This window comes from Electrophorus electricus, chromosome 12 (genome assembly GCF_041902795.1).
Source record: "Electrophorus electricus isolate QZ-2024a chromosome 12, ASM4190279v1, whole genome shotgun sequence".
Classification (NCBI taxonomy): domain Eukaryota; kingdom Metazoa; phylum Chordata; class Actinopteri; order Gymnotiformes; family Gymnotidae; genus Electrophorus; species Electrophorus electricus.
In genome coordinates this window covers 11953575-11967880 of record NC_137508.1, presented here as the reverse complement: position 1 = coordinate 11967880, position 14306 = coordinate 11953575, and the positions used below count along the sequence as shown (strand labels likewise).

The 14306-nt window shown below is 38.9% G+C and overlaps 1 protein-coding gene and 1 long non-coding RNA gene across 2 annotated transcripts in view; one reads left to right on the top strand and one right to left on the bottom strand.

Moving 5' to 3' along the window:
* Positions 1 to 8231, bottom strand: part of LOC145660325 (uncharacterized) — a 30478-nt gene extending 22247 nt beyond the window's left edge. The window contains exon 1 of the long non-coding RNA XR_014126570.1: positions 7403 to 8231. This is a non-coding gene — a long non-coding RNA (uncharacterized LOC145660325). The remainder of the gene's footprint in view (positions 1 to 7402) is intronic.
* Positions 8232 to 8357: 126 nt separating this feature from the next.
* Positions 8358 to 11442, top strand: six2a (SIX homeobox 2a). Its single transcript, XM_027011578.3, has 2 exons — positions 8358 to 9200; positions 10617 to 11442. The coding sequence occupies exons 1-2, from the start codon at positions 8641 to 8643 to the stop codon at positions 10921 to 10923; spliced, it is 867 nt and encodes a 288-aa protein (XP_026867379.1). The 5' UTR covers positions 8358 to 8640; the 3' UTR covers positions 10924 to 11442.
* Positions 11443 to 14306: the final 2864 nt, after the last annotated feature.

The window sequence follows — 14306 nt, the reverse complement described above, 5'->3', positions numbered from 1 at the left end:
CAGCCAGGACAAGCAGGTGAAGCTCAGTTCTCCACCTGCGCTACGCTATCAAACTTTCTCCTAAGCAGACAGAAACTGATTGACTGTGCGACACAGCTGCCCTAAACACAGCAGGTCTTACCAGTGCAAATCACCATGCTTGCAGCACCCAAAATGCAGTGTTTTCTAGAGAACATGCAGGTGTTCAATCATCAGTTTACGCTCTAAAGTAGAACTATCTATTTGTCATCTATTTATCGCTAATCTAATCTCACTATTATTACTTTTTTTTCTTCAATTGTCAATTATAAACTGCTTAATATAAAAATGTAATAATTGAATTGTTAATTTTTGTTTAAGGAATACAACATAAGTTTACTACGGCTGCCCAATTATATAATTCTCTTGTAATAATTATATGGTCTGATCTTTATTAAGGAGCATTTATTCACACTGTCTTAGAGGAAGAGTTTGGTGCAGACCAAACTCTGGTGGAGCACTGTCAATAATTATAAGTTATGCATGTGTGTCTAATATTTGACCCAAATGTTAAACTTTTGACCCTAAAACAAAATAACTAACATTTTTCTATAGGAAACCATTTGTCAATTTCTGCCAATGATATAAAGCTGAAAGGAATTCCTATTAATGTCATCAGGTTAAAGTTGGTTCCAGACTCTAAGACTCTACACTAAGCGAAAGAAATATCATGAGCTAACTTGCATTTTTGGAATGGACACATGTAGCTATCCATCAGGTAGGTGGGTGGGTGGGGGTGGGTGGATGTGTGTGTGTGTATGTGTGTGTGTGTGTGTGTGTGTGTGTGTGTGTGCGCGCATGCGTTCATACATTTATGTATGCATGTATGTACACAAACATATGACTGTGGGTGGTCTGGTCTTGGGCTTTTATTACAATTTGTAAGCAATTGACAGTAATCCTGCTCTGTCCATGAAAGCCCGACACTCAGACTCTCTCTCTCTCTCTCTCTCTCTCTCTCTCTCTCTCTCTCTCTCTCTCTCTCTCTCTCTCTCTCTCTCTCTCTCTCAATGCCATGGTGCATGTCAACACCATGCAAACTCTCCCCTGCTCTTTTACTGCTCTACTCATCTTACTGACCTCATCTCCACCATCATGTGTACCTAGAACCACACGCAAGGAAATCTATGCCCTTTGCCAAGATTACTTGAGTATCATAAACAAATCTTGTGTTTTGGTGCACTGAGTATTTGAATATTTCTCAAATTGAGGAGTAAAATTTTGTTGAGTGAAGTTGAGAAACGTTGAGCTCAAATTTTGACCTAAAAAAAATTTGGCCAGTTAACTCAGTGGACTTGGGGGGTAGTAATCCTAATTGTCATTTAGAAAAGTAATTTGTAATTGGCATTATTTTTTTCTGAAAAAAAAAAATATTTGTGTTGTACTGATTTGAAGACCATCACAGCAAAAAGTGAGCAAATTACAGTTCACACCTCAGCATTTCAATATTTAGGAGTTAAAAACTTTAGATAATAAAATGCAATGTGTTGCACTGGATATGCTGAGTTCGTCAGTAATATAATGTTCATCTGTATTGTGTTCTTATTTTTTCCTACCAGCCCCCAGTCATACCGCAAAGATATTCAGAAGCAATTTAGACATTGAAAGAAGGAAAAAATAAATATACAAATGATTTCTATTTATTCGGAGCAAAGAATCTTTCATTCAGTAACACAAGAAAAACGGACCATTGTCAGTTCTGGTGAAGCACAAAGTGACCTCTAAATATAAATGTGCACAGAGTAGTAATGCAATAATGTACACTGCAAAGCCCACCTGGCTGTAATATTCTCACTGGCTGGCTCGCCATTCTGTTTTGACTACAGTGCAATGGCAGACTGACCATCGAACCTGTGCCAACGCTCTGCACCTTCGCTGTTGATGGAAACTAATGCTGACCACGAGAAGTGCGAAACAAGAACAAACTCTTGAGGTAAGTCATGTGAACATGTGTTTCTACTCTTCCAAACTAGTTATGTTCAAACAGGAAAAAGCCCTGAGTGAGGAAGGGCCTCCAGTCACTTCGCTTCTGCTTAAGCTGGAGTGTCAACAGCCACTTTCCAAACAGCCATGTAGTTGCCAATGTCTTAACCAAAGAACCCAACTTCTAGGAAGAGTTTGACATGTTACTATTATTCTGTACAATTTTCACTGTTTCTGTGTAGACCAATGTAGTATATTTGGTTTCGCAAATGTGATACCATAAAACTTAAATTATTTTCTATTCACTTTTAAAGAATTAAAATCAATATTGCATATTTACCCAAGTTCATGAAATTATGCTCAGATCTAGCTGTGACAATAGTAGCACTACTCTTAGTAACTGGAGTATAGTTACAAGCTCTAAAATGTGATTTACAGCACTCTGCACAAGTAGTGAATTGTTGTATACACAAACACACACACACACAAACACATGCATATACTAACAGACACATCTGCCAAAAAACTGTTAGCTTCCTGAATAAACATTTGTATTTCATAAGCTCAATTAACCTGACTCTCTGAATTTAAACACAATCATGTAATGAGATCCTTCAATATGCAAACATTATGTCTGTGAGTACTTAAAATGTGCATAGATTTCATGTAATCTTTACAATATGTGGTTTTATTTTACAATGTGTCTAATACGTTCAAATGACCTTGATACAATAAATAAGTCCAAATCATAAAAAGGAAAATATAAGTAATTACTGGAACAATTAATTACAGGTCTGTTTGTTTTTTCCTTTGCATACAGACAATATATGAGTGTCATGTCACATTACTGTTCTAAAAAGAGGGTAATGTCATTACATATCACAAACCATTTCTGGAATGAAACCTGGCTGGGTACTTTCAAGGATCCTGAATAAGTAGCAGACTATAGTGTGCTTCAGTGGCTCCTGTAATTCACCACTGTTCATATCTGAGGGGCCGATTGTTGGAGCTTTTACTGGACATATGGCTTGTGACACCACATGAACTTCCTGTTTCAAGTGAAGCCACAAACTGCCATAAAAGGTCTTATGACAAGGGCTGGATACTAATTACATGATGGCGCTTTGGTAAAAACTCTGGGGAGTCCATACGAGTCCGATTCACACACACACACACACACACACACACACACACACACACACACACACACACACACACAAAATGCTTTCAGCAAGAAAAATATATAAGCTAAACTGACTTAAAACTATCTCTCTGATTGTAAATAGGAATGGCCACAGCTGGAGATACTGTGTAGCTGTAGGGTAGGTCACCTCACAAGGAGAGTGCATAGAGCCAAACTGGATTCCTTTCAAAACCTGCAGTCCTCTTTGTGCAATCTGACATGTGTAAAATATTGCATTTGCTCTGTCTTAAATTATAGAGCTATGCATGATGTTTGCTTTACATGATCATGTGTGTTGCCAATTTATTAGGTTATGCTCTGTAACATCTGGAGCCTATCTTTAAATAATGTGATTATATGTCTCAAAATGAAGAAATCTAAGAATATAAGAACATGATGGTCAAGGTAACCTTATTAGAAAAGACTGGCGGCTGGCGGCTTGTTGAACTCCATAGTGAGTGTGCTGACTGCTAATATCGAGAACACTACTGCATTAATAACCTAGAGGCTGCCGTGTGTAGCCAGAACAATTACAACAGTAATACCACCAATATATTTTACCATTATATTCCCAGTCAGAGCATCCGGCACAGGGTCTGAGGACAGGTTATTTTGGGTTGACAAACTCATTACTATACAGTACTGAAATGATCACACTTACTGCTGTGCATAATTATACAAACAAATAAAACAGGATGTTATAAGATTGTAGATTAGCTCTTGCTTGATAATACATTATTGCCATATCCTGTGTTATATAAAGTCCTTAATATGAATTTGCAGCATTAAAATTAAACTAACAGTGGTGTGTGTGTGTGTGTGTGTGTGTGTGTGTGTGTGTGTGTGTGTGTGTGTGTGTGTGTGTGTGTATGTGTGTGTGTGTGTGTCTAATTGTTAGTATGTTAAATAAAATTTAGTATTTAAGGACAGCTCTGAAATCCACGCACTCTAGGGTCCTGGGTGGGTCCATAATCTCATTTATCACCCTGGTTATTACACACCTTTCATTTTAGCAATTTACAGAAGAAATCACATTACTAAGTAATATTAAGATTAATAACTAAATAATACATCTGAAGTTTAAAAGATTGACCAGCATTTTGACTGCAAGTTATACATTTGTTAATCAATCGTCATAATTAATAGCCTATAATTCGGCCTTATTTAAAAAGTCATATAGAAGCGCTTATTTCGCAAATAACTATGTCTCTGGGGTGTGTAGTCAAGCATGAGTGTGCGTGGTGCTTTGGAGGAAATATTTGGTAGGTCTAACAAATTGTGCTTTGAGAGAGTGTGGCCAAGGTGCTGGGTTACGCCTCCCGTCTTATGGACACAGAACAGATCCCATAGATGTCACGCACAATCTGGCCCTCTTGGGACAGTAAAGGCTCTGCATATAGTATCAAGTGTTTTGCTCTATGTATCCAATAGTTTGAGACCATAATAGATACTATTTAAGGCACAAAAACAAACCACACTTGTTCATTGTTAAGGGGGAGTATGCGGAGAAAAATTGAGGGTGCAGACCACAGCCTTTAACGCAAAACCTCTAAACCCTCTTGCATCCTCAATTATGATGGCTAAATTGGATCTGAGCGCAGCCTTAAACTTCTGTTAAAACGGACGAGAGAACTGCATAAATGTACTGATTGGATTCCACTAAAGTTTTATTAAACGCATGAGGTTCAGAAGTTCTGATGGTCTACTATACTCGTACAAGGCACTTTCCTCCCAAGCAAAGGCTTGGGGCAATAAAAAAAAAACCATTGTCATGTTTAAACTTGAAATGAGCGTAAGACTGTTTAATTTCTCTTTGAAATGCAGTTGTATTTAAAGAATGCCATCAATGTAAGGCATGTCACATATGCTTTATTGCTGTATTTGATACTGGGTTATATTTTGTTGAAAACTTAAGTTCAGTCAAACGTTAACGTATTAAGATCGTATGTCTGGATAATAGTTATTCGACACTTGGTATTCTGTTAGCCCTAATACATTGGCCCTATACAATGTCATATCAATATTCCTCACGATGGAGGTGTCCTGCATTCGTTCTCCAGTGAAATACACGGTGACAACAAACGTCTGGGTTTAATTCAGTCTCTCCACGCTAAACATGACATGTCTGAAGGAATGTAACTCATCAAGCCGCGTCCGGGTTGTCTTGTGGAACAGGCCTCGGCACAGCCAAGTCCTGCTGCCACCCAGCGCTCTTCGAGGAAGATTTCAAAAAAACATCTTGCAATAATCAGTCCAATTAGTGGAGGTCGCGACTGTGCGCGCTCGGGTTAGTAGCGGGAGGTTGTGAAAACAGGGGGCGGCTATTAGACGAAATGCGATCTCCATTCATCAGTATTGTAATGATCACCGCGCAGAGGAGCCGCGCAGGTCCTACGAAGCTCTGATCAAAATGATCCGGAAACAAGCCGTTTACAAACATTGTCAAGACGACACGAGTGCCTTGATTTGGCCCGTCGTTACCATACTCGTCCGAGCTGTAGTGAAGCACTGAGCTTTCCAGAACAGTAACCTGTAGGCCGTCGTTTAATGCCGCACAGTTCTGTTGTGCGACACTAAATAAGGCACTCTGAAGATATCGCGCTTTGTATATGAAAAGGCTGCGTTAACTTTACTGAGGACGCTCATTAATTTAACTGATGTTTGTTGGCCTTGCTGTTTGTTAGAAGATTTCAGGCGCCAGGAAGTGTACAGTCCCAGATGCTTCAAATATTCTTATAATATAATTCTTGGAGCATGGTTACTCAAATAATTAGATAATCAATTATGTTTTAATCAACTTCAAAATATTGCATGTAATTAAGAGTTTAATGCGCTTTTGTACGCTTCAGGTAATAATTAACCGTTTATTAATCATAGTTGCAAAAATTAAAGAATAAAATTGGTTAATGATAGGAATGCCCGGCTAATATGGCTAATAACCCAAAAATGGACAAAAACAATATTTATCATCATTATTATTATTATTATAATTTATTGCTTTTGTCGTTATTGTTATTATTGTTGTTACGGCCGTTGTATTTGTTGTTATTGTAATTATTTTTATCATTAACGTATTCTCTTTATTGAAGGAAGCTGGTGCTAAATATATTATTAAATATAACATACAACTCTTTATTTTACATTTTTATAATTATCGTTAAGGGCGAACGATCCCTCTCAGAGGAACGCTTCTTATTGGTTTAATTTCCATATCTAAAGCCTTCTAATAAACAGGGACATGCTAGCAGCAACTAAAGATATGGGAACGTATAAAACATTGTGTTAATATACTCACAACGCTCAGTATAATCCTCATATGGGTCTCAAAATTAACTAACTCTAGGATATATATATATATATATATATATATATATATATATATATATATATATATATATATATATATATATATATATATATATATATATAGAACGGCAAAACGGCACTTGTTTATAAACTTTCCTATAATACGAGATAAATTACCTTATGATATCTTATGAGATGTATGTACATGTGTGTCTGTGTGTGTGTGTGTGTGTGTGTGTGTGTGTGTGTGTGTGTGTGTGTGTGTATATATGTTGTTCACGCATACACGTATATTATTATTAGTAGTAGTAGTAGTATTGTATACAATTGTATTATTCTATATATTATGCTTATTTATAAATAACAAGTATCAGGTTTTTATTCCTACAGGTTTGTAAAAGCTAATATTCCCAAGGGCAGGCCTTTTGTCAATGAAGTTATAGACTAAATCTTCGCGGATCTTAGGCGGTACGCTTGTTGTCCTGTGATGATCCCACACAGCCAGTAGCCACATCACAGGCCTGAACGTACAGAAAAATACATAGAGCTTGAAATAAATTGTATCTTTCTCTTAGAAATCCAACAACAAGCGTCAGCACATTTCACATTTTCTCACTCCACGTGACTATGCCGAACTTTTGTTGTGGTCTTAAAGTTGTAGCATTAACTTTTCAATCAGAGAGCGTCAATGCTGAAAGGCTAAACCTGTTTCTGTGCCATTCTGCGCGCCGGGCTAATTGTTGAGAGCGATCTCGCTAGTATTCACACCGGTCACGATGAGAGGACAGGTTACGCGTCTGCCTCCTGGCTCAGTCAGGCGGTCGGTTTCCGCATATTCATTCCGATAAACAAGAACAAATACTTTGCTTGCTCATAATTTAGAATGACCACACCGAATAAATAATTTGTCGAAACGTAACGAGGAAGGTGAGTTTTAGCAAAAGACATTTTATTGATATTTACTTGTCTTACCGGTAGCAGGGGTCCCTCGGAGTTTCCTGTCCACTTTGCTGCGAGCACTGGTTAATAGAGCCGCTGTTCGCTCTATAATGCGTTCCTTCAGCGGGTTATTTCTCACTTAAACCGCCCTCTAAATTCGCAGCCCTCTTCCACTTGAGATCTCGCGCCTCGGTACCTGCAGAGCGCGCGCGCGCAAATGCTTGTCCCCTGGTTATTTGCAGAACCCTCACCAAGACTATTCAATAATTCATGAAACAGAATGTGTAACAATTTTACAAGTACTTCTTTCCGCCATTTAAACTACCTTTCCGAATTTACCAATCTAACCCGTAACCTACTGCAAATTTATATAGACTGACATACTAATTCCACTGGACATGAAAATCCAATTAATATGCTATTTACTTTATTTATTATTTATTTATTGTTGCAATTTACGATGCCCACATGTACTTTGTAAATCATTTGATGTATTTTTCGTAAGATATGCGTTATCAACAAGTTAAAAAGGGATGCGTTTACATAGTCAGTGGATTTCCTGTTCACGTTACTCACTCTCCGACTGCAAGGCTTATAGGACGTTTAATGCGCATTCGTCCTCTAGCGCCATCCTCTCCTCTGCTGTGGGATAGCCACGTCTACTTCGAGCCCTCTTTGGTTACTACAAACGTCTGTCAAATCCTGGGTAAAAAAATATAATATACAGGGAAAAGCAAGGCTATATTTCTATTGGTGGGCGGGTTTTAAATGAAGGGAATAATCAGTCAGCGAGGCCAGGGAGCCACCTCAAAGCATATCGGGTTACTTTGAATGACAGCGTAACCATGGCAAATAATTTGACTAAAACTATTGTCTTATCCTCGCCATCCCCGGGTCAGATAACCAACCAATCACAGTTCACATAATCGGTTTTCTTGCCAGCTTAGAATAATATTATTAAAACAAGCGAGCGAGCTTGGTCTTCGGGAGTACGTTATGGTGAAACGGCATAGAAAAGGTGGTGAGCGACTCACACAGGAGGAAAAACTTTCCCTCATACTTTTTAGATGGATACACGGTGTTTTACGTATGCTTGAACGGATCTGAAACTCCGTGTCCCGCTTAATTCGGAATAGGATTTTTATCAACATTTGACGACGCTTTGAGAATTTTACCGTTCATGGACTTACACAGTTTTCAAGTGAATAAATATTGTTATCGATAACTTGGACAAACGCACTAACACAGAACCAATTTGTTAGCAACAAATCATGTCTATGCTCCCAACCTTCGGCTTTACGCAAGAGCAAGTTGCGTGCGTCTGCGAAGTCTTACAACAGGGTGGAAACATTGAGCGTCTTGGACGTTTTTTGTGGTCTTTGCCGGCCTGCGAACATCTCCACAAGAATGAAAGCGTCCTTAAAGCAAAAGCCGTGGTTGCTTTTCACAGGGGAAATTTTAGGGAGCTTTATAAGATTCTCGAGAGTCACCAATTTTCACCGCACAACCACCCGAAGCTCCAGCAGTTATGGCTCAAAGCACACTACATTGAGGCGGAGAAGCTCCGGGGCCGCCCTCTTGGAGCTGTAGGGAAGTACCGCGTCCGCAGAAAGTTCCCGCTACCCCGGTCCATCTGGGATGGTGAGGAAACCAGTTACTGCTTCAAGGAAAAGAGTCGGAGCGTGTTAAGGGAATGGTACACTCACAACCCGTACCCTTCACCACGGGAGAAGAGGGAACTAGCCGAGGCAACGGGGCTAACAACTACTCAAGTCAGTAACTGGTTCAAAAATAGACGGCAGCGTGACCGTGCAGCGGAGGCTAAGGAGAGGTAAGAGAACGTGAACGCTCACTACCGTTCATGACGGTGTATAATGTTACCGTTGAACGGCTTGTTCGAAAGTTGGCCGTAAAACGCGCAGACTGCTCTAGACAGTCCACGTCTGGCTTCTTCAGACTTGCAGGCTCTAGTGACAAAAATATTAACGCATCTATTCTTTGAGGTGAGTTAAAAGGAAACCCGGAATTTTTATTTTTATTTTTCATTTTACTAAAAAGGCAAAAATAATTAAATGGTTTTAAAAAGCATATGTCTAGAATGGAATCTGTAAAACATCAAACTATAGTCAGTAGGCTATCAAATCAGTTTTGGTCAGCATATATTTTATATATATATATATATATATATATATATATATATATATATATATATATTTTGGTCAGCATATATATATATATATATATATATATATATATATATATATATATATATATATATATATATATATATATATAATTATTATTGTTATGTTATTACATCTATCGCTAAGTATATGTTCTTGGCATAAATCTTATACCAAGTATACACTGTTACAATAGGTCTATTACTTCTCATCCACCGAATAAACCTAATGTTTGTGGGTTCATAACATAATTCTTTTCTCTTTTTGAAATGCTTATAAAGAAGAATTGGCTGCTGGGTATTAATTCAGCTTGTGTCTTATTTCACCCGCTGGCGGGTTAGACAAGTTCAAACCGAAACATTAAACTACTCTTAATATCTGTGCTAAATTCGCAGTTCGTACACGCTAGCTGAAAGAGCAAGGTAATAGCTAGGACCGAGAACTGTGCAAAGGTCAGGCCTTGATGTGACACTGGTTGAGACCCCGTTTTGTTCTGCGGGCTTTCTTCTGTACGCGTTGACTGTTATATCGAGCTTTACTATGAGTGAGAAGTAGGATTTAATTAATAGAAATCTCTAAGAAAAGCGTACGCTCAGGTTGGCCACATTACTCTCTCTTCGAACAGTAAGGCCTTGTTTTGGAATTAAACTGCCTATGTATTTGCACATGCTTTTTGGTCGTCTTATGCGTTGCTTTAAATATTTTATTTCCTCCAGAATATCCGTACAGATTTTTCGCCACCGTTCTGTTTCTAATTGTCATAAAGAACGCAACTTCTTAATAATTGAATATTAAAGCGGATGAAAGTTTGGATCTTTTTAAGGAGCGCACTGCTGCAAACAGTCTGTAATGTCTCCATACTAAAGCTTGTTTTAATGTTATTGTCTTACATATTCATTTATCCAACAGTCTTCGTTGCCTTAGTCATTGCTTTAATTGTGCTTTTCCGAAAATAATTCGTCCGCTCTAACTAATCACGACTCCGACTGCGTGGATCTCGGTGTTTATGTGCGTACTGTTAAAGCTGCTGGATGTGTTCTAATAACTCGCTTCCATTTTCACAGGGAAAACAACGAGAACTCGAACACAAACAGCCATAACCCATTGACATCATCCTTGAATGGAAATAAGACAATTTTAGGGAGTTCGGACGACGACAAAACGCCATCTGGAACACCGGATCACACGTCGTCCAGTCCGGCTTTGCTTCTTACGTCAAACTCGGGGCTACAATCCCTGCACAGCCTCGCGCCTCCGCCTGGTCCCAGCGCCATACCGGTGCCTAGCGCGGAATCGGTCCATCACCACCACTCTTTACACGACACAATACTGAACCCTATGTCATCAAACTTGGTCGATCTTGGTTCTTAAAATAACGCAAGGAACCCTCTGAAAAGGACACGTTTACGTGGACGACATCTCCAGACATAAGGAGCGATAAATGCAGAGTAAAAGAGAGAAGGTTTTGGACAGAGTAAGTTTTGGATGTTATTTTGGATGGTCTACAGCAAAGCCAATAAAAAGGTCCTTGATATGGTATTTTTATAGAACGTAATGGTCTATTGTTCGAAGACACGGAACTACAATGTCTTATTTCTTGTTATATTTTAGATTGCAACAGATCCGTAACCTCTCAGTCGTATACCCCATTTGTTTACATTTTCTTTTCTTTTCTTAAAGGCCATATTAAGTTTCATTTTGATGGGGTGCCGCCTTGTGAAGTGTTTCTATTACCAGCACAGCGATTATTAAACTTCTCTCCTTTTTCTTTTCTTTTCTTTTTTTTTTTGGAAAGCGACTGCATGTAAACTTTGCGATCAGTAATAAAATATAAGTTCGATCCCACCATAGTTTCTTATAACCTTTACAATAAAAGCTAAAGTACATTTACTGAGCAAAGTATGTGTTGTAATTGTTGTGTTTAATGTGCAATGCTCATTTAATGCTTTATATATATGTGTGTGTGTTTATACACTAAGTGTAGGCCAAGGCAGGCCAAAGTCAAGCCACAACAGTTGCACGTGCTTAGATGGCACCCTACTCTCTAACATAATAGTTCACGAGCGTCCAATTCACAGGCGATCATAATTCCGTGGAATAAGATGCACGTGCGTATATTGCACCCCGTGGTCGGTTTTGAGGTAACTCAGGAACTACTCTAATGCTAGGCTTTTACCCCAAAATGAATCTGGATTTAGAGGATTTCTGCGGGTTAGTTAGTTATTTAAGGTTCTAGCAAATTGTGAACTCGGTCGGTCTTACAGTCAAGCGTTTGGATCAATATAAGTCGTTCTGGATAAGAGCGCCTGCCAAATTCCAAATGTATCTCAGTCCTGGAGTTTGCGAATACCTGGACCGTTCCCAGACTGTGGCCATAGCCTACAGTTTCTCTAAACGTGTGTTCTGAGTATTGTGCACCAGAGCATAAACAACAAGTCATGCTAATAATAATAATAATAATAATAATAATAATAATATTATTATTATTATTATTATTATTATTATTATTATTAACTTGAATATGTCTAATAGTACATTTATTACAGCAAGAGGAAGTAACGCACGACGCACTTTCCTCTCTCAGCGCTAGGCGCTGGAGACTGCTCCTCACCCAGAGGGCTTTTTTATGGCTTGGCCTGTAGGTCTGTAGGCCAGCAGTAATGCAGACGTATTCCGTTTCAACATGACCTAGCGCACTAGTGAGTCGCCACGTTCTGTTAGTCGTGTGCCACTGAGGCCCGACAAACACAGAAAAACCATCTGTATGTGTTTGGTTGATGGATTAATTTGTGGGCACCTTTGCTTGTTTTAGTTAATTATATGACAGTGTTAAAATGTAATTTTGTAATCTTCCTGCCAAACGTTAGTAAGTTATGTGTTTAGCGTTCGACTCCGTTGGATCCCGTGAAATGTGTGTGGATGCTATCATCCGAATTCTCAGCGTTACAGTATTTTATTAGCTTTTAGGAATAACAAGTTACAGTGGCTTCGCTGACAGGGTTTTGACATATGGTACATATCTTTCTGTTGTGCAGTACAATCTTTAGTCTACACAGAACATTGCTTTACTCAACCGGACTCAAGGACTAACTAAACTAATTCTTATACGCCTTCTCTCCTCCTCTCCTCTCCTCTCCTCTTCTCTCCTCCTCTCCTCTCCTCTCCTCTCTCTCCTCCTCTCCTCTCCTCTTCTCTCCTCCTGTCCTCTCCTCTCCTCTCCTCTCTCTCCTCTTCTCCTCTCCTCTCCTCTCTCTCCTCCTCTCCTCTCTTCTCTCTCCTCTCCTCCTCTCCTCTCCTCTGCTCTCCTCCTCTCCTCTCCTCTCTCTCCTCCTCTCCTCCTCTCCTCTCCTCTGCTCTCCTCCTCTCCTCTCCTCTCCTCTCCTCTTCCATAAGCCTAGGTTGATCCCGTGTTGAAGAGTTAGTTCCCCGTCTGCTTCGTTGTCTTTGTAGTAATTTCGTAACTTCGTTACGGGCACCGCGTTGTAAATAATTTGCAGATGATTGTCCGTTGAACTATAATCCTTGTTAACGACAAATAATTGGATTCTGACATTTCTATTGTACCTATAAGTGTAATTTCGGCATAAGTGTCAACATAAGTACTCACGGCAGCATAATAGTGTAAAAAGTAAGTTTTAAATGTAAAGTAGCCCTTGGTATTATGCTTAAATAACCCAGCAGATGAATCAGATGTATGAGGGGTTTTTTTTCTTGCACTTTTCACTTTACTTGGATTTGAGTCGACTTTTCCCCGCATTCCTTACAAATATAATTTAGTTAGTAGGTCTATTTTAACTATGACATTAGTGCTAGTGATGGTATGTGCATTTTTAAGAGAGAGGCGAGGGCGTTAAACAGGACATCAGATGCTTCGAAAATCCTCGGCACTAGCCAAACTAACAAGGACCTGCTGGCTATAAAATCTAACACGCGTATTTATTGTTGAAAAAAGTATGTTTACAGGGAAATTGCTCAAAACTACAGCAGAAAACCAAAAGAGGACAATCTAGTCGTTTATATCTGTGCTCCTCAAAGTATAAAGAGCCATTCTCTTCTATAGGTGATGGCCAACTCTCCATATTTCTTTCTTCTAGTTTTGTACCTTGTACGACGCACAGGTAGGCCAGCCGCACAGAAAATGAAAATTGCGAAAATAAAAGAATGCAAAATAACCTACTGCATAAAGAACAGTTCTGTTCGCGTTTAGGCCTACGTGAATTAAGAGAAAACCATTCTAGTTTAGAATGTGGATCCAGAAATTATTGTTCACAGCAGATGATAAATGCTGATTTTCTTCAAAACTGCCCACAAACATACCAGATATTCTCTGTATTATCAACATGTCCAGTAGCATCATTAACCTCAAACATTTAGGCTAGTTTAATTATCAATTTAAACTATCATTTTATACTAATAGAGCATTGTATTACAGGATATACCCAAAAGTATCTTTCTCAAATACGAATTCAAGTTTGAATTTGTATTTGTTTATTTATTTATTGTCGTGGGACACTGATAGGGACTGTTAGCCGGTAATGTAACCTGTTTTACTGTGCGCATCATACTCCGTCCCGGCTGCTTTATGTTCTACTGGCTCTCCTTTAAGCAAAGGTACAAATATGGAAAACATCAGGATTCTTCTACAAATATCAACAGCAGAAAGCCCTAGTGTTGAATTAGCACCTACAGTGTTTATGTGAGTCCAGCTGGATATAACTGAACACTGTAAGAGTTAAATCCGGTATGCTTTTTTT